This window comes from Lynx rufus, unplaced genomic scaffold (assembly GCF_022079265.1).
Source record: "Lynx rufus isolate CCGP_SWC_20201006 ecotype Redwood Valley unplaced genomic scaffold, mLynRuf1.p SCAF_10, whole genome shotgun sequence".
NCBI lineage: Eukaryota > Metazoa > Chordata > Mammalia > Carnivora > Felidae > Lynx > Lynx rufus.
The window spans coordinates 63,720,184-63,741,294 of NW_025814824.1; the positions used below are offsets into that span (position 1 = coordinate 63,720,184).

Genomic DNA, 21,111 nt, shown 5'->3' on the forward strand with positions numbered 1-21,111 from the left:
TAGAGCCTGAGTCACAGGGACCAATAATACCACCACCCTCTGTGTTGATCACACTACTGCTCTAGCCTAGAAATGAATTCTAAATAAAACTTCCGGCTTCCAGAATGTTCTGAGGAAAGGTAGGGAGGTGGAAAATATAACAAGGGGTAGAAGGCAGAACAATCGAATTAGAGACCAGGGTAGAAAAATATGAGAAAATAATGTAGGAAAAGCAGATTGCAACTAGACTGCAGAGGTTTTCCATGTCCATTTTATGAGATTGGATTTTATTTAATAGGAAAAGGGGACCCGTGAAGACTTCTGAGCAGAGTAATGGATATAACCAGAGGTCTGCATTGTTAATATTGATCTAGAGACAGGTACACTGTGCATATAGAAAGGAAGAGATGGTGACCAGGAGACCACTTAGAAGAATATTACAATAGCTTTGTCATGTATGGTAAGGGCTTGGATCTCACTCTGAGTAAGAACCTAGTTTAGCACCATGCCTTTCGTGTGGGCTGTTTAACAAAGCAGTCAGGTATCCATGTTTTTTTATCAGTACACCTCCCAAGATACCACTCTGCTTGAAAGAATGAAGCTCATTAGTTAATTTGCATTGAGGTAACTTATCACTTTAGTAAAAGCTCCCAATTATCTCACTAATTAAGAATATGTGTTGAGTTGTACAGGAACCGAGATAAAATGTGTACTTTGCAAATTATGTAAAAACTGTTTTTGAGACAGTTCACGGTGTAAGCAAGATCAGTGTCAACTACATTTAAGATACATTTTAGAAGCCACATTTGCACACAAGACTTGACATGCTAATTAAAGGATTTTCTTATTCATGAAAACAAATGAACAAAGATACTAAAAACAACACGTCCCCCATTCACTCATTGATTCATTCAACAGTACTATGTGCCAGGCACTGTGCTAGGTGCTAGGTAGGGAATATAGTAGTGAGCAAAACAGATGCAAATCTATGTAGCTTATAGTCTACTGAAAGAGACAGAATAAATGTGATAAGTAGGTACTGTGTATGGGATATTAGAGCTGCTAAGGGCAAAGGAGGAAAAATAAAGCAGAGTAAGGAGAGAAGATGTGCCTGGGGCGGCCATAGTGGGGTGAAATTTTAAATGAGACAGGCCAACAAAGTCCTCTCAGAGAAAGAAGTATTTGAGTAAAGAAGTAAAGAGTAAAGAAAGGGAAGGAGCTAACCGGGAGGAGGAGATCCGGGTAGAGCATTCCCTGTAGAGCGAGCATCAGGTTCAGCTTTCTTGAAGTGGGGTCGTATCTGATGTGTGAGGAACAGAGGGGAGTGAGGGGGCATGAAAGTTTAAGACAAAGTCAGAGAAAATTTATGGGTAGTGAGAGCTGGGGAAAACACATGTTGTGGGTCACTGTAAGGACTTTGTTTCTTCTCTGCCTGAGACGGAAAGCCAGTGGTGGGTTTTGAGCTGAGAAGCAATTTGACATGACTTCCATTTTAACAGGATCACCACAGTGCTGTGTTGACAAAGAACTGAAAAAAGACAAGAGCAGCAGCAGAAGGACCAGTTAAGGGGCTGTTTCCAACACCCATACAAAAGGTGATGATGGCTTAGCCGGAGGTGGTAGCAGTGAAGGTGTGAAGAATTAGTCAGATTTTTGAAGGGGGGGGGAAGGAATGACAGGATTTGCTGATGGCTCAGATATGGTTGCTAGGAAAAGGAGAGGAAAGGATGACACCAAAGTTTTTGCCCCAAACAAGTGGAGGCCTGGAGTTTCCACTGAGAGAAAACTGTCAGAAGAACCAGGTTTGAGGTAGGTGAGAATCACCAGTTCAGTTTTCTTAGGTTAAGTTAGAGATAACTTACAGAAATTGAAGTGTAGATGTCAGGTAGGTGGTTAGAGATGGTGTGGAGCTCAGGAATGAGGTGGGACTGGAGCTACAAAATTGGAAGCCTTCCCTCTGGACACGATATTTTTGCAGATGAGAAGTCCAAGGAGTAAATCTGGGGCTCTCTAACACTCGAAGGTGGTGCCGTTGAGGAAGGACTAGCAAAGGGAACTGAGAAGTAACCAGAGAAATAAGAGAAGAGCAGGCTGTTTTGGGTGCTTGAAGCCAAGTAAAAAAGATGTTTCAAGGAGGGGCAGTGATCAAGTGTGTCAAATGCTTCCACATTCCTTAATAACAGAATGTTAACTGCAGTGTTTATCTAATTACATTATTCACGTACTATTTTTACTTTTTAAAAAGTTGTTCTAAAATTTACCAAAGTTAAAGAAAAATCTCTCACCAAAAATAATGTCATGTTCTTATAGATTTTAAGATCTGCTGCCCCCTGACTTCTCATTCATAGCATGTAGTTTTACCAGTAATATGTTTTTATATTTATCATAAATCTGGATCTTTTCTTGCTTTTGAACTAGTCCTGGAATAACCCCATTGTTTCCAGTCTTCATTTTCACCCCATAGGAACCAAACCATTGTTTAAATACATCTTCCTCCTCCTGTGTCTTCTTCCTTGGCCCAGTTGTTTATAGGTCATATGTTTATTTCTACTTTGATCTTTTCTTCACTCAACTTATCTTTGTATATCTACTGCCCTCCTTTGTTTTGTATTTCTTTTTTAAATTTGAAAAAAATGTTTATTTATTTTTGAAGGAGAGAGAGACAGAGTGTGAGTGGAGGGGGGGTGGGGGGGAAGAGAGAGGGAGACACAGAATCTGAAGCAGGCTCCAGGCTCTGAGCTGTCAGCACAGAGCCTGATGTGGGGCTCGAACTCAGACCGCAAGATCGTGACTTGAGCCGAAGTTGGATGCTTAACCGATTGAGCCACCCAGGCACCCCTGTTTTTTATTTCTTTTTAAATTGTCCTCTTATCTTTGTTCCTCCCCACCATTGCCACCTTCCATTAATCTTATTTGTATATGAGGAAATCTATTTTGCTCTGTAGAGCCATAAAATTTATTTTTCCCTTTGGGAACTTTCTTTGTATCATTAAAAAAATCTGTATCCTCATTCTCGTATGTCTTGAAAATTGAGCTGAATCTCTTTTTCCATGATCATCTCATCATATTTAATATTCCACCCCTGAGGAATGAGAGATTTGTTCATCCTCCACAAAGCTTCATAACATTTTTTAGCCTGTGAGAATTTCATTTTGACTTTTTGCCTTTGCCTGTATTACTGTTGGTGATATTCTCTCCAACTTCCCTCCCACCAACACCACCTAATTCTTGTCAGGTTGACTTGTTCCTATGCAGTGAATCTAAATATTTATTTTGTGGTCACTTTTAATTTAGCTCCAGAGCTATTGACTACACCAGAAGCTCAATAAAGCCCTTTGCGTATGAAAGAAGGGAATATTTCTTTTTATATTTATTTATTTTTGAGAGAGAGCGCGCACAAGAGCGGGGAGGAGCAGAGAAAGTGGGGGAGGACAGAGGATCCAAAGCGGGCTCCATGCTGACAGCACAGAACCTGATGTGGGGCTTGAACTCACAAACTGTGAGATCATGACCTCAGCTGAAGTTGGAGGCTTAACAACTGAGCCACCCAGGTGCCCCACAAATGAATATTCTTAAAGTTTCTGTTCTTCTTTTACTGGGGGTGGGGGAAAAAAGGAGAGTTGGGAAAAGATCTACTAATGTTCAGAAATCCCATCTTTTCTCCATGTGACTCATTATCTACAATCATGTTAACTGCCAATCAAAACTCACATCCTCCAAAGTTCCAGACTTTGACATTTGTCACAAATTCGTACTCACAGTTTTTTTTCCCCTGTTCTTTATCATTGGAGGGCCCCAAACTATTCTTTCTTTGGATAGTCTTATGTCTTTTAGAGAATTTACACCCAGTTCTGATCTTTTACAACCACTATAGAGATCCAGTTGTCTGAATTATTAGCTATTTATATTTGATGTTTCTATTTTAATCCATGTGTGTGATTTTTCATAATCCTTCAAGACTTTTTTCTATTCCTCCTTATTCTCTAAATTATCCTCATTTTATGTCTCTTCCCCAGGCTCTAGATGGTTTCCCCTTCCTCCATGTTTCTTAGTTTCTGGCACGTGGGTTAATCCATGGTTATCTCATTATTTCTTTTCGTTCTCTTATTATTTAAAAAATATTTTTTTTAATGTTTATTTATTTTTGAGAGAGACAGAGGCAGAATGTGAGTGGGTTGGGGCAGAGAGAGAGGGATGCATAGAATCCAAAGCAGGCTCCAGGCTCCGAGCTGTCAGCACAGAGCCTGATGCGGGGCTTAAACTCACAAGCTGTGAGATCATGACCTGAGCCAAAGTCGGACGCTCAACCGACTGAGCCACCCAAACGCCCCTTTCTCTTTTTTTTTTCTGAATTTTCTCTTCTTTCTCTCTTTCCCTCTCTTCCTGTCGGTGGACTTTGTATAACAGAATCGTCAATATTTTGTCATGTTAAAAGGAGATCTTATGTTCAATGAGCTCTTGACCATCCTCGGTTAATCACCGAGTTAACAGTAACAGTTAATTACTATTTTGTTGTTGCTGTTGTTGCCACTCTAGGCCCCCTCCCATTCCCTCTGAAATCCATCTATTTACTTCCCTTTATTATTTTCAATGTTTCTTTTACCATCTAGCCACCCCTCCCCCCATCCCCATTTTTTTCAATAACGCCGGAGACCCGTTTCCTATTTGTATGGCCAGCTATTATTAGTTAAGCTTTCACATTGTGGCCTCTTTCATTGCAGCAGACCCTTGCCTGATGACATGAATTTGTCACCTTAGCCACAGAGTTACCCAAGGTACAATTCTATCAAAGGACATTGCTTTCATTTTGTTCTCCGTGCATGGGACAGCACTCCAAATTAAACATTAAATGTAGACAATTTCTTGAGCTGTATGTGAAAGATGCCTTAACTGTTCTTTCTAATCCTTCTTAGTGGTCCTAAAGTGCAAGTATTTGGCAGATGATTACCTCCATCTTTGACTTTTCTAACCCTAAGCCTGTGAGGGTGTAGATTTTGACATTCTCCGCATTCCAGAAAGCAGTCTCTTCCACAGAGTGACTGGTAGGAATAAGTAAATCCTTTCTTCCTACTGCTCTGCTTCCTAACACTGCAGGCTGTCAAGTTGAAAGAGACTTCAGTGTTCATCTAAGCACCCAGAGTACTGAGTCATCTTTGAATCTGCCTGGCCAGAGTTACTGCTTAGTAATGTTTGTGGGGTAAATGCAATTAGACCCATGTCTTCTGCTCGGATCGGACATGAGAGCTCTTCATCACTTTGCCAAAAGAATAGGGCTCAGCCAGCCAGGAAGTATTTGTATCTGCAATTTACAAATTGTTCAAAGAATTAAAATTCTAATACATTTTCCCCCGAATGATGGACAGTATCAAAAATAGAAATTGGTTCAATGGGAAACCTCTCTGAGGATAAGGAATTTAAAAGGAATTAGAAATTGCTAAATTTCCTTTGAACAGAGGGCCCCACATATTTTAATCATTGATCACATCAACTTACAAAGCTCACCTTTTAAAATAAATTTCTATCAGTTAAGGGACAAGAGCAACAGGAATTTAATAACATATTAAATATACATATGTACCAACATGAATCATGTGGGTCTATGCTTTGCCAACATCAGCAAAACTCAGTTACTTACAAGTGAAACTGCAGAGTGGAAGGACAGTTCCTGTCCTTCTTGGCTTTTTTCCCAAGAGGAGGAAAATAGTAACCTATGTGATTGTGTTAATATACATTCTGGGCTGTGTTACTATTGGTGTGAATAGTACACCTCAAAAAGTCAGACACATGGATATAACTCTCCCTTTTCTTGCTTTCGTGAGCCACAAGCGACAGGCTGGCGCCTTTTGCTTTCTGTGTTTTTCTCTCACATTTGTGTTAGAGCTGTTCCATCCTCTTAAGCTGTTTTCCTTTCCTTCTGCATTTTGGTATGGACCTTGACTCTTCTCCACAATTGTGGTCTGTGCCCAGCCCTTGGATTGCTCCTGGTTGCTTTGTGTAATACCCCAAATGAATTCATTCTAGCTCTCCGGATCTGGCTCCAGCACTAACCCAGGTGCTGATATCCCTTCAGTAATAGCATAGCCCTGGCATTGGCACATCATGCAGTATTTACCAGTCATTCATCCATCCAGAGATTGAAGATTTGGAGGCTGAAGTGGCCTGAGAGATAGATCTGGAATTCAGAGTGGAGCTGCAGTATTGCCCTCTATACTTTCATACCTCTTCTTGACATATTTCCAAATTTTATAGTAGATGCATACAAAGGAAAAAGTCAACAAAGAGCACAATATCCTCTTTGGCAAATAAAAGCTTGGAAGCTTTCCTCATTTGGAAAAATTCCATAGTTTAAAACTTGCTGGATGCTGGACTAAGCAAATTTGAGTTGTTTTTATCAAAATAGGGTCCTGAGGGAATACCTCTTTTCTAATGTTCCTTCTTTGAGGCTTCCATGACTTAGTGAAAATTTCAGACTCAGCTCTTGGCATGATTTAAGTGACACAGAGAGAGCAGCAAGTTCAAAGGATTTCAGTGAAGTTAGTTCAGTGGCAGGGGTTCCTACTGGAAACATCTGGAAACACAGACCTTAAGCGTAGGTCCCTAAGATTCATGACACCAAGGCATGTGCTTTCTAGAAGTACTGACACCTTGGATGCCCTAGCAGACAGGGCTAACTTAGGAGTAACAGTTGGACACACTAGGTCACCACACAGCAATGGATTCTGCTTGAAGATACAAGGAACCAGAGTTACCAGCATCCAACCCCTGGCTCCTATGCTGAATGCAACTGCATCTTCTCTAAGTACAACTGAAACATACAGGCTAACTAGTTTGGCTCAGTAGGGTCCTTCGGACAAGAATGCTTATACAAGAGTAGTCATGCCTCCTGATTTATGTAGCTTTTGACTGAAAGAATATGAATTACAAAGTAATGGAACCCCAATTAAGGAAGGTTTATATCAATTCTGAATTGAGAATTTGGATTTAGATGAACTGGTTTAAACCTTCCCTTATAAAGTACTAGCTGAATGACCCTAGGTATACCACTTGACTTTTCAAGGTGGGAATCCTTATTGTTATGGAAATTAAAGTTTCCAAAGATTAAATAACTTCGCTAGGGTCATGGTGCCAGAAAATTATTGTAAACATGGGTAAGAATATTCAAAATTAGAATTCTATCCTGCAGCCTCAAGTTCTTCTGGACTTCTTTTAACATCCAGGAGTAAAATGGGGCCCATCAATTTATATCTTGGGATTTTTTAATAGAGATTGTTTTAGCCTTTTTTTTCTGAAGTTTCCTAGTGCCTCACAATACCTGGCACATAGTAGGCTGTACACAATATGTGCAGAATCAATAAGTAAAGCAACATTTGTTATTAATGAAAGCCTAGTGAATCTTGGTATTGTCTTGGTATTGCTTGACTATGCAAGTATAAAGATGAACACAGCTTGGACGAGTCTCTAGCATGCTGGACCATTCTTCAAGGACAAATGAAGAGAGGGCCTAACAATGCCAGCTAATACAAGAGAATAATCACTAGTAGAATGGGTGTTATCTCACGAATGATAAACAGCTCAGTCAAAGAAAGTGGATTAAAAAATACATGGCGGGGGGGGGGGGGGGGACCTGGATGGCTCAGTTGATTCAGCATCCGACTATTGATTTTGGCTCAGGTCAGGATCTCACAGTTCGTGGGATCGAGGCCTGTGTCGGGCTGTGTGCTGACAGTGCAGAGCCTGCTTGGGATTCTCTCTCCCTCTCTCTCTGTCCCTCCCCTGCTAGTGCACTCTCTGTTTCTCTCAAAAATAAATGAACAAACTTAACAAAAAATACGGATAATTAGAGGAGCATATCCTCTCTTAGTGAGAGAACAGAAGGGGGGTTGTAAGCTTCCTGAGATCAAGGTCCCGGTTTTCTACTCTTTATGTCTTCAGCATTAGCCAAGGGCCTCGCCTGATATTCACAACAAATGTTTTTGAATGTACAAATGAATTAATCATGGCTACCTGATAGAGAACTGACCTGCAGAAGCTGTTCAAAGAATAAAGGCAAGATTCTATGGCCTGTTTAGAAGCTAGAGTAACTATCAGGAAGGACTATAATTAGTAAGCCAAAGGGTCAGGGACTTCTTGGGCCAAGAGAATGAGGGGTCTGTCAGTGACTAGACTCTTGGAATTCTTAAAGACCCAGTAACAGTCTTTGTTCATGCTAAGACTAACCCAAGGGAGCTCTTTCTCTAACAATAGATTCATTAGCATGCAGGGCCCAAAGAGAAGCATGGGCAAAAGCCTAACCCTAGGAACAGCAGGTCAAACTACTCACTTTCACTAGAGTCTGGTGTTTACAGTGCAATAAGGAGTAAAGGTGGGCAAGGCTAAAACCAATTTTGAGAAATAAAAACAATTTTGCTATTGTAATGGTCTAAAACATTGCTTTCTAGGTTTTTATGCTGTATTACTTTATTTGGTTAATTTGTTACAGTTTGGTTAATTGGTTAATTTGGAAATACATTATGGCTAATGTTCTGCCATTCAGGTGACATCCAGTATGCATACAAAATGCAAACTTCTTAGCTTGGCATAAAAGCCCTGTGTGGCATGCTATCAAATTAACTACTTTTGCACAACCATGTTGAATCCCTTTCATATTCAATGTATGCTCCAACGGTACCAAATTTCTCTTTTAGGTCTTGGTTCATTTACATATGCCATTTCCTATGCTTATGAATTTGTTCCAAACCAGAAAATGACTTGTTTATCGTAAGATCCGATTCCAGTGTTTCCCCCTCAGTCTTTGTCTATATGGACACATCTCTATTTTTAAGAATCACGTATCCTTTTGTTTTACAATCATTTCCCTACTTTTCAACGTCATGCACTAGGCTGTCAGCTTGAAAATGGCAGGATGCATGTCTTCATTCTGTCTACCTCACCCTAGTTTAACAAAGAGTTATTGGCTGCACAAAAACACTGACACATATGCACTTAGGAAGTTATTACTGAATAATATACTAGATACCATCACCTCAAATAATTAACATTTAATAAAACAACTTGCAAATAAACTGTTAAAGATTACACTATGAACTTAGTCCCCAAGTGGTTTTGTCTACATATTATTATTATTTTTTACATATTATTTTTTATTTACATATTATTTACATATTATTATTATTTTATTCGCGAGAGAGAGAGAGAGAGAGAGAGAGAGAAAGCGAGCACACTGTGAGCAGGGTAGAGGGGTGGAGGGAGAGTGGGAGAATCTCAAGCAGGTTCAGGCTCCACACTCAGCAAGGAGCCTGATGCGGGGCTCGATCCCATGATCCTGGGATCCTTGACACGAGCCAAAAATCAAGAGTCAGACAATCAGCTGACTGAGCCACCAGGCGCCCCTACATTTAGTTATGATGGGCATTTGCTCTGGCATGTGGGGACCCTGGAAGAATAAAATCCCTTACACCTGTAATTACATCTATGTACTCTGTCTTGAGAACTGTTTTTTCTAGTCTAAAAGCCTATGCTCAAAAGTCCATGTTTTTGGGTGATTTCATTAACATTTTAAAACGCTAACAATTCTGTCAGCCCAAACTAAAAATGGCTGTGTGAGAAATGAGAGCTTGCATAACTGACACTCGCTATTCATGGCTCATTATCCTTGGGACTTTTCATTACGCCGTGAAGAAGTGGGGTCAGCCTCACAAAATTTAGGAACAATTAAGAAAATTACTATATGCAGATGTGACTTATGGACTGAGAATAACGAACTCCCTAAAAGACTGTATTCAACAAAATAAATAAGACTGATGGAAATTCCACAGATGTTTTATGGCTTCAGGCAGCTTTTCAGTTATGCATTATAAAGACTCCTTCCAGAGATTAGCCCACTTCTCTTGAACCTTTCCTGAACACTTTGAAACTTTCTCTTTGACTGTACTCCTCAGGGAGTCTAAGAAGTCCTAGGCCTATTTCCTGAAGTTCTTGGAGTTCGCTCTCAAACACATCCATGGATGTGAAAATACTGCCACTGACCCTCATACATTGTGAATTGCTGCCAGGCACCAAACTTTACATTCTTCTCTTAAACTTTCAAATTTTGTGGGATAAACATGTAGAAACAGCCACAAGGGCAAAAGTTATCCAAGACCCTCACATTTCATCAAAAAGGTAAAACAAAAAACAAAAAACAAAAAAAACAAACCATGTTTTTAATTTAGACAAAATTTTATTTGTCTACCAGCACCTATTTTTCTTCTACAGCAGCAGATAATGTAGGATATAAATATAATAAGAAATTTCCTTTCCTTCTTTCTGTTCCAATAAATGTCTATTAAGTGGCTGCTATGTGCTAGGCATTAAACTACGCTGAATAATAGTGTCTCAACAGAATTTCTGCTTAAGCTCAGAAGTCAGGCACATGGACAAATAATGATGATGGAATGGGCTAAGTACCATCATCTAATTTCATGTACAAAGTGCCATGGGATCCTTGTGAAAGGAGGCATATAACTTTAATATAAATTAAACCTTGAGGAGCCAGAAAGACCAGTTTGATCTTGATAAAATGAACCCCTAGGGTATATACAACCCAAGTCAACAAATATTTCTCCTTGTAGTTTGTAAATGTTTTTAAGATCCAAACAGAATCATTTTCCTTGTGCTCTCCATTGTACATGAGACAGAAAGACACTAAATAACTTAATGTAGTTTTCATAGGGTTTTTTTCTTATCTGCTGTTTATGATTATCCTTCCAAAATGATGACTATTCAAAATTATAAATAAAGGTTTTGCTTAGATTTTGTTATGAAGGAGAATTTTCTTATCCCAGTTAAAATCCTGGGCCTCAATTATGTGTTAGTTCAAAAACAGTAGATTAAATCTTAATAGTGGCTGCAAAATAAAATATGCAAAGACTTTAATCTTGTGGAAATTAAAATACAACATGGGGAAAATAGAAAGTTCAGGTGATGACAGAATATCTAATTTTATCATCAGCAGATTCCTAATAAATGACTTTTGAATTATTTTATTGTTTTAACAACATTCTTTAGGGAGTGTATAGGCTGTGGGTAAACTGCCAATACATGGCATTTGGCATGTTGCCTTGTACATAATAGGTGCTCAGTCCATATATATAGGATTCAGTGTAAAATGCTTACGACCTCCTCACACCTTATCACACAGTCATGTCTTCTTAAAAGGCAATTCACTATACAATGGTCTTTTGTTTCTCAATATAGTAAGATGTCCTTGTTCCAAGGTCTGCCTGCTCAGTCAGAAGAGCATGCGACTCTTGATCTCAGGGTCGTGAGTTCAAGCCCCACATTGGGTGTTGACATTACTAAAAGTAAATAAACTTTAAAAATGGGACCAGCCTAGAGCTAAGACCTCACCTCCAAAATAGCCAAAAATTCTGATTTGGTCTCTCTGATCACAGGTGGTCCGTTTCAGGAAAAAAAATCTAGGTCCCTATAAAATATCTTCTAAGTATATTCTCCTTTCCCCAAGTATCATGAAAACCAGTTCCAAATGATGGGTTATTCTTTAAATTAAACGGACTTTTTCATTCTATCTTGGAACCAGATTGAGAAACTGGAGAAGAAAGGTACCTAATTAAAAAGAATGTGTGTGTGTGTGTGTGTGTGTGTGTGTGTGTGTGTGTGGTGTGCGCGTGCATGTATGTATTTAAATAAAACCCTTGTGGAACCCTAGTGCTGACTCTATCTATCTATCTATCTATCTATCACAAGGAACCCATGGATAGTAGGATCTATTGTTATGCCCATTTTACATAAATGGATATAAGACATAGGAAACTAAGCCTCAGAGAAGTTAAGTAACCTGACCAAGTCACACAAACAGTAAGTGGCAGAGCCAAATTTCAAGCTCAGAGAGTCTGGCTCCAGGGTCCATGTCTTTAACTACTACTCTATATTGCCTTAAGCATCACAGCCTGGGAGGAATATGAAAAATCCATTTCCTGCTTGACTAATTTTTTTCTCTGTATAGATTCAGAGAGATTTGTCCAAGTCTGTTGATATGAGAAAGAGTGGGCAGGGACAGAAACATTTGTTGTGTTTCTGCTATGAGCCGAGCAGTGGTAGGTACTTTTCATATATAGTTTCATATCTTAATGATCATAGGTCAAGCTATTCAATATAATCCTAGCTTATTAATTAGAAAACTGAGGGTCAGAGTTTTAAAATAACTTGCCAAGAACAAATAGCTAGTAAGCAACTAAGCCAGGGTTTAAAAGCAGGACTGTGTGTTCCCTATTGTACACCATGTGCTTTCAAATCTTCAGATCAAATTTCAGATGACAGATCATGGGATACTAGCCTATGTAACCAGAAAGCCACTCAGAAATATTACTAGAGTTTAAAGCTACTCAAAATCAAGATTTCTACAAAGCAGATAGATAGGGAAATTCTGCTTCTTGTCAAAACCCTATGAATGGGAATATAACACAGGCCTCGCATCCTACCTTGATAAATATTGTCCTGAAGTGAGATTTGCAGTTTCCACATCCATGCAGTTCATCGTGCTGGGAATAAGAGCAAGTTCTGGCTGGATCATGGTGGCTGTGGCTACAGCTCTTGCGACCAGCTCCATGGCATCTTGTACATAGTACTCAAAGATGGACTGTGTTGTTTTTCCATGAGCAATGAGCCCTAGGGGCAGACCTTCTGTCCTCAGTTCCTCGACGTTTTGAGAATCCCCTAGCACCCAACGAAGCACAGGGGGAATTACTCCAAACTGGGTGGTAATTTCAAAAATCCGTCGGATACTTTCCATGTCACAGCCAAACATCACCATTGTGGGCGTGGTGTTCTTAACACTCTCAAGCTGGACCTGCAGGAAGCTCAAGAGGTCCTCGGTGGAGGAGAGGTTGGTGGTGATGTTGATGATAGACCCGAGGTGGAACTTGGAATTATTCTGGGTAAGGATGAGGAAGTCGGTGATGTTCCAGTCTTCCTGGCACAGCAACAAGCTAAAATTGTACCAGTTGTTCATGGTCAGGACTGAGACAGTGACATCAGCGTCAGAACTTAATGAATTTTCTAAACTCAGCTGTAGGTGAAGGGGATTCTGTATTTAAAGATATGAAAAAGAAGAATTAGAAAGCATTGGCCAAAGATGATAACATAGGGTACGTTTGCTTTCTTAAGAGGCTTAATCCTTTATTTTTCCCTGAGATATTCAAATGCTTCTGGGATAAAATTCCCATCATCTGGAAAATTATGTTTCCCATCTAATGGAATTATTGATTCCTGACAACTGATTTCCTTGCTAAGGGTACCAGAGGGTAAATGATTTCTGATGTAAATGTCAGGGCTGATGCAACCGGTCTTACATTTTTATCAGGCTTGCCTACCTCCTTATAGTTTGTCCCCTTCATGTACTCCATTTCTAACTATGGCTGTTATTAACTTATTGGTTAAATTCTCCTCTCAAGTGAAATTTAATTACTTTAAATAATAAGAAAGAAGAAATTATGTTTGCCTTCCTTTAAAACGAATAGCAGGGAAATCTCAAAACAGTGCAGGCACTTGTATAAAGGTGGTGTGGAAAATGGATACATCCATTTCCTAAACTTTTAGCCTCTGAGGATGGCATTTTTCAATATATATGGTGTTATAGTCTGAATGTTTGTGTTCCCCCCAAAGTCATGTTGAAATGCTAGTGCTCAATGTGATGGTATGAGGAGGTGAGGACATGGGGCCTATAGGAAGTGATGAAGTCATGAGGGCAGAATCATCATGAATGAGATTAATGCCCAAGATGCTTGAGAGAGCTCATTGGCCCCTTCTACGTGTGAGTACACAGTGAGAAGTTGGCAGGCTGTGACCTAGAAGAGGGCCCTTACTCGATCATACTGGCACCCTGATCTCAGACTTCCAATCTCTAGAACTGTAAGAAATCAATTTCTGTTGCTTACAAGCCACCCACTCTGTGGTATTTTGTTATAGCAGCCCGGATGGATTAAGACATTTGGTATAATTAGCCATATATACATTGGATAGTTGTACTGAAGGCTTGATTACATTTGTGTCTACTGAGACTGCACTTTTGCTGTGAAATGTGAAATGTGTGCCATTTAAACACATTTATGCAACTTCCATCATGATTTCACTTACTTATGAAACTCACCACATCAATGAAGGAAGAGTATCTTATTTGAAAAGTCACAAATTAATATTACAGGTGAAGTGGAAATAGCTCTCCACTGAATAAATTTAATTGTTCTTCCTGAGAGCAGACATTTGACTTACTTATCCTTCAACATTGGCATCCTGAGAATGTTTAGCACAATACCTTACACATATTAGGTACGCAGTAAATATTGGCTGAATTGAACTCAACACATTCCCACTGGAAACTATTAGACTACTGGACTATTTCTGAGAACTTGGCACAGATTCAGGCAAATAATATATGTAGAGAAATGAGGAGGGCTTTCTCAATAAAGCATCAAACGCTGAACAAAAGGGATGTATGGCCTCCCCTTACCCACCTAAAAAACATGTCACGAGAAATAGAATTTGAGCTGAAGTTTTAATTCTATGAGGGACCGAAAGAATTTTGATATGAGTGGACTAAGGAGTGGACTATGGGAGGAATACTATGGCCAAAGGCTCTAAATGAGAACAATCATGCTGGTAGGTAGGATGAAATTTTAAAATTTAGTCTACGAATTTAACTTCTGTCCTTCAAATTAAGCTTTTAAGCAGGGTTTGTAATGATAAAAGCAGAACTTTTAGAGGATCATCTATGAGCAACACTCAACAGTGAGAGAGAAAATAAGCCCCTCAGGATCTTGGTTAGCTGCTAAGTGTTTAAACTGGAAGCCAGTGTTGGTAATGGTAAGAAGGGCATGAGAAAACGTGTTGCTTTTTTTTTTTTAAATTAAAATTTAGTGACAAAATCAGATGTGCCAGGCAAAAAAGGGAGAGGTGTTAGAAACCGGGAGACAATATCCAGTAGGTAGCTCCAGGTTTCCAGGCTTGAGATGCCATACAAGATCTTGAGATGAGAACAATGGAAGATTCCTCACTCCTACTACTGATTAAAATAAATTCCTCCAGGGGCGCCTGGGTGGCGCAGTCGGTTAAGTGTCCGACTTCAGCCAGGTCACGATCTCGGGGTCCGTGAGTTCGAGCCCCGCGTCAGGCTCTGGGCTGATGGCTCAGAGCCTGGAGCCTGTTTCCGATTCTGTGTCTCCCTCTCTCTCTGCCCCTCCCCCGTTCATGCTCTGTCTCTCTCTGTCCCAAAAATAAATAAACGTTGAAAAAAAAATTTAAAATAAATTCCTCCAGAGAGTTTTTCTTGTCTTCTTCTGGTTTTCTTCCTATTTCCTCCTCCATTTTAACCCTCTTCCAGAAGCAAAGAGGAATGGAAGGCAAACTCTACATTTAGCTGGCAGGAACAAATTCTTCCCAACTATCTTCTTGGCATTGGCTCCCTACTCTGTTGCCAGCTTTCTTTCTAAAACATAAATATGACCATATCATTCTTCTGCACCATAACCTCTGAGTCACCCAGAGAACAAATTTCAAAATCAGTAGTATGGCTTAGGAGCCCAATCCTAGTCTTTAACTTCACCTTCAACACTCCAAACATGCACACCAAGATGAGTCATAGTGGACAATTTATTTTTCTTGTATCAGAGTAGGCATTTTCACACCTACACAAATTGGGTATGCTGATCTTTCAACATCTCCAGGATGTTTTCGTCTGTATTCATATTCATCCTTCAAAACTCAGCTCTTCCATGCAGATTTCCAGAAACTAGTTCATGTAGCATTTACTACTGTTTCTGCTGCTGCTAAACTTCAAATTTTTTTTGTATTTAAAAAAAATTAAAAATTGAAGTATAGTCGACAAAACTGCTGATCTTTTTTTTTTTTTCCCACAATATTTTGGCATGTTGATTTCCTGTAATGGTGAATTGAGATTTTGTTCATTTGATTGTTCCTCTAACTCCTGACCAAGCAGAAGTAATCATCTCATGCCTGTGTAATGGTCTAATTTTGGTCATCCTTCTAATACAGAACTCTTCACACCATAACATAGTTATTTGATTAACTGTTTATCTCCCACACTAGACTGGAAGCTTCTTTAGGATAAGGAACAAATCGCAGCCATCTCTTATCACATGGCTCTTAGTTAATCAGAGATAGTATTTGTCAACCGTGGTTTTCTTTTGCTCACCTCAAGTCCTAGACTTTGTCATAATCTCTGCACTGAAAGACTAAGAAAAAGGCCATTTCTAGCAGAACTTCAAGAACTAATATTGCCCCTAGTTGGAACAAAGTCCCATCCATACACTTCCTCAGGAGGGATTCATTACATTGGTAGGCTAAGGAGCAAGCTTTAATGGAGGCAGGGATGGAAGTGAAATTAGCTAATCATATTGAGCATTTAGCACCAGACACAAACAAATGCATTTGGCATGAGAAGGACATGGTAATAAAATGAAGGACAACCTCCCCGCCCCACCTTGGATGATTATAAATCCATATAATCACACTCATCTCTACAAACAATTCTATTAAGAAATTCCAGTTGTTGAAGTTAATCTTTTAACAGACTTGAGGAACACCATGCTTCAAACAAATATTTATGAAATAATAGTGTGGAAACATCTTGTGATATTATCTTTATCTAGCCACCTCAGATGCAGCATCTCCCAATTTCTCTCCAAATAATAATAAAAGCACAGGTGCATGCAAGTGCGCGTGTGCACACACATACACACACACACACAGATATGAAAACTTAGGACACTAAAATTCAAGCCTAATCGTAAAACTTCCATCAAAATCCTGGACAAAATATAAAAAAGACTCATCAAACCAAATTGAGAATCAAAGTCTATGTCTTACCTATAGTTTGCTGTTTGCAAAAGAGCAAACCCATGACCTGAAAGAAGATACACTTTTTTAATGATTTTATTTATTTTTGTAATGTTTATTTATTATTGAGAGACAGAGAGACACAGAGCGTGAGCAGGGGAGGGGTAGAGAGAGGGGGAGACACAGAATCTGAAGCAGGCTCCAGGCTCTGAGCTGTCAGCACAGAGCCCGACACGGGGCTTGAACTCACAAACCATGAGATCATGACCTGAGCCGAAGCTGGTCACCCAACCAAATGAGCCACCCAGGCGCCCCAAGAAGATATACTTTAAAAAAAAAATAATTTGTGCATTGCTTACCTCCTAAATCGGAGGTTCAATAACAAAACAGCCTAAGAATTAGGAAGCATCTCTCAACCATGCAGACTGAGTGAAGCAGCCTCTTAAGTGCATTTAATTTATATAAATTTTTAAAATAGAGACTCAATAGGGGAAGGTAAGAAGAGAGAAAATATGTTAAATAGTACTGATAATTCTGACTCCCCTAAATGAGTGTACTCTTTATTATATACATTATAGATATCATTACACATTGTAATATATGTATGTTATTGCCCATAGTTGTGTACACAAAACCCTATATGCCAAACTAAACAGATAATTTAAGGGGCTTTCAAATATAATTTTCCTACATGTTGAATTGAATCTTTATTTCTACCTACGATGACATGCCACTTCGCTCCATTGATTTTTAAAATTTTATTCCCATCATAATCTGTTTCTACATTATTTTGGAGGCTTAAATTCCCAAAAGTATAAGGCAAAAATGGTCATGTTGAAATGCACTCATGGAATGAAATCTCAACAAGTCAAGTGCAGAGCTGGAGGGAGAGAGGATTTGCCAAGATGGCAATGCAGTTGCCTGTGTCAGAGGACTGCAAGAATGTCCAGGAATCATTCAATGGTGTAAGGAAAGATTGCTTCACTGGCTATGATCAGACTCGATTTAAATATTAAAGTCATTAAATAGTAAATAGTAAAATAAGTAAAATATTAAAATTCCACAGAAAGTAAAATCAGGCAAGAATGGTAAGAAAATTTGGGAACAGAAAAATGATAGAGCAGTCTTGCCTTAAAAGATACTGGAATACACCAGAAAGTACAATTTTTATAAAACAATAATTAAAACAAGGAAGTACAAACAAAAGGATTAACAGGTAAATAAGTAGAACAGATGTGTTGATGTATGTAAAGAACTACATTAATTTAATAGACTGTATTAGTATATTATAGATTGCAAATCATAAAGGAATATGTAAGAAATATATATGAGATTAGGAGTTGAGAAAATAGAGCACTACTGGAAATACTTTCATTTAAATTCCTAATTCCACCATATATTAAAAATCAACTCCAGACCATTTAAAAGTACAATGAGAAATCATTAAAAGATAGACCTAATTGGTACATAGGTTTCAGAAATCATAATGATGAAAATATACAGTAAACTGAACATTACAATATATCTTATTTCTAGTATTAAATACCTATCATAAACAAACAAAAAACCCAAAGGGAACATAAGAAATAAGAGAATATGTGCAACAAATCTGAATAGACAAAGAGTTAATGGTTACAAAATATGAAGAACATTTACTGATCCATCAGGAAATAGAATCCTCAACTGAGCACTCATTCAATCAAGGAAAACAGTTTTAAGCTTCTACTGTGAGCCATGCCCCTGCAAGAAATTTCCCATTGTCTGCGTAGGGGATGAGGGATAGACTATACATAGGTATGTAGACAAATAAACACTAGTTATAAATCATCAAAATTACTGTAAATGAAACTAGGAGGGAGTGGCAAGAGTGGGAAAGGGGGAAGAGGGTCCGAAGAAAAGTGTACTAATCATGATTCATAGGGTAGGTGGACGCAAGTATCTATACTATACAAGCACTCTGCAATTGGGAATTTAGCAAAAATAAGGAATGTATATAAAATGAATAATCACTATATATAGGTAAACATATATAATGATTTATAAAAACACAGACATTTAACTAAAATTGTGGCCTCATTTTGACCATCCGTTCTCCTTCGACTAGGTACTATCTCTCTAGTCCCAGATAAATGGTTGGAGCCATCACAAGCTTCTGTGTTCCCTCTGATTCTTTACTCTCCTGTTTGGTAGTGTCTGCAATATTTTCCCTTAAGTCCTACATGATGAGGGAGCATGAGGCAGGCTGAGGGGCAAAAAAAGCACAAGCTAGCATCCCACCCCCACCCCAAGTGGGATCTATGTGTGTCCTTGGACACTCCCAGATACTAGAGAACAAGGGAAAGGGGTTTAACAGTGCTTGCCATGGTAATGTGGGTAACTAAGGCAAATGAAAAATTAAATTCCCTTACTGCCTACAGCCCATTGACAAGTCCTTGAAACTGGCAGAGTGACCTCTCTCTAGGAGCTCAGCTGCCTAGATGATGACACTTTGCTAGGGGCAAAAGAGTACCTTAGCTTAACAGTATCCCAACCTCCAGAATCCTGTAAGTCTACTTCCTTTATCTCAACTGCCCCAAGACATATGCTGGCAATCATACTCCAAGTTTATAGCTCTCTGATATACATTTAAAGGGTCTCATGACTGAGGTTTTATTAAATGGTAATAAATGGCATTTCCCCTAGCAACAGCTAGCCCCTCAAGGTCCTGGAAACCTCGCTTCCAAAATTCCTTAGAGACTTACTCCATCCCTGACCCCCTCTCAACCTGAGGGCATATAATGAGTTACCCATTTGGACCCAGTGCAGTTCCTCCTGCCCATGCGTCCTGTCCCCATGCTTTAATAAAATCACCTTTTTGCACCAAAGACGTCTTCAAGAATTCTTTCTTGGTAGTTGGCTCTGGACCACCCGACCATCACCCCAAAACTTCATCATTAAACACTCCTTGCTGGCTTGGCTACTGCCTTCTTCAGTCAACTGAGCTTTTCTCTCCTTTTCTGAGGCAATAAGTATAACAGTTAGGGTTTAGTAATCCTGGTAAACTACTTTTGGGCTGCCTGGCTGGCTCAGTTGATAGAGCATGCACCTCTTGATCTCAGGGTTGTGAGTTCAAGCCCCATGCTGGGTATAGAGATTACTTAAGGAAATTAAAAAAAAACAAAACAAAACAAAAGTACGGTTAAAAAAAAACCAAACTACTCTTAAATTCCGGCTCCATCATTTATGAGCCAAGTGGCCTTCTGCAAGTCACTTAGTGTTTCTGAGTCATAAATTCCTCATCTCTAAAACGAAGATCATTTTACCTCTTCCCTTACAGATTCATTGGGAGAATTAAATGTGAGAAGGTGATAATGCATGCAAAGTGCCTGGCACAGAGCAAGGGCCTAGTAAGTGAGAGCTGTTGCAATTTGCTTAGAGTGAAGTCATTGTGATGGACGTGCTTTTTTTTAAAGTGACTGCAATGTAATTTTTGTCTTTGCTATTGTTCTTTTCCCTTTCATCTACTTACACAACAGCCCCTGCAATAGGTATCTTTTGCAAACACCAATTACACTAACTCGCTAGCGGGAAAACAGCAGCTCTGTCTCAGGCTGGAGGAGGCTATTTATTTGGGAGACATTATGTTCACAGCAGAGTACCGGCCTCCCCCCCTCCCCCCAACCCTTCTTTCTTTGGTACTGGTTCTAGTATCACTTCTACAGGTTAAGGAATTTTTGGCACCAACTGCTGGAAATCCCCCATCAATCTTTGTTCTTCCCGAGAGCACAGATTCAGCTATTTTCTGGATCAGTAAAAGTTTCAAAAACAGCATTGGCTGCAGTAAAGAGCTTGCCAGCTGCTTTGAGACGTTCCCTGACAGAAGAAAAGAGGAAACGAAGCCAGGTTTGCTTTGAGAGTGAAGAAAGGGTGAAATTCTCTCAGCTCTTTCCTGGGCAAGCAAACCATTTAGTTTTGCCTTCTAGGCCAAAGCTCGGAAATCTCAAATGAGCATAATACTTCGACTACTTTTAACAGAGATGAAATTCCCTTCCTTTCGTAAGTCTGTTGATGACTGAAAGTGTTCAAGGGGCTCAGAACTGGCGTTCTCCTCTGCTCTCGTTTCTCTGCAGCCAAAGAGGCTGCTGGAGGTTTGTGGTTTCTCATTATCTCACACCTCATTTGACCTATATTATACAGAAGGGTTTTTTTTTTTTTCTGAAAATTAAAGCTTATTCCTTTAGAAGCCCAGGCTTTTAAATAAATTAACTGTTTTTTTTACTGTTGCATTAGGGATTCAGGCAA

General features: G+C 39.3%; 1 protein-coding gene across 2 annotated transcripts in view; it reads right to left on the reverse strand.

The window, feature by feature from the left end:
- Positions 1–21,111, reverse strand: part of GRIN3A (glutamate ionotropic receptor NMDA type subunit 3A) — a 294,454-nt gene that overhangs the window by 105,185 nt on the left and 168,158 nt on the right. For both annotated transcript variants that reach the window (XM_047067179.1, XM_047067173.1), the window contains exon 4: positions 12,459–13,063. In XM_047067179.1, the coding sequence (XP_046923135.1) occupies positions 12,459–13,063 (605 nt within the window). The remainder of the gene's footprint in view (positions 1–12,458; positions 13,064–21,111) is intronic.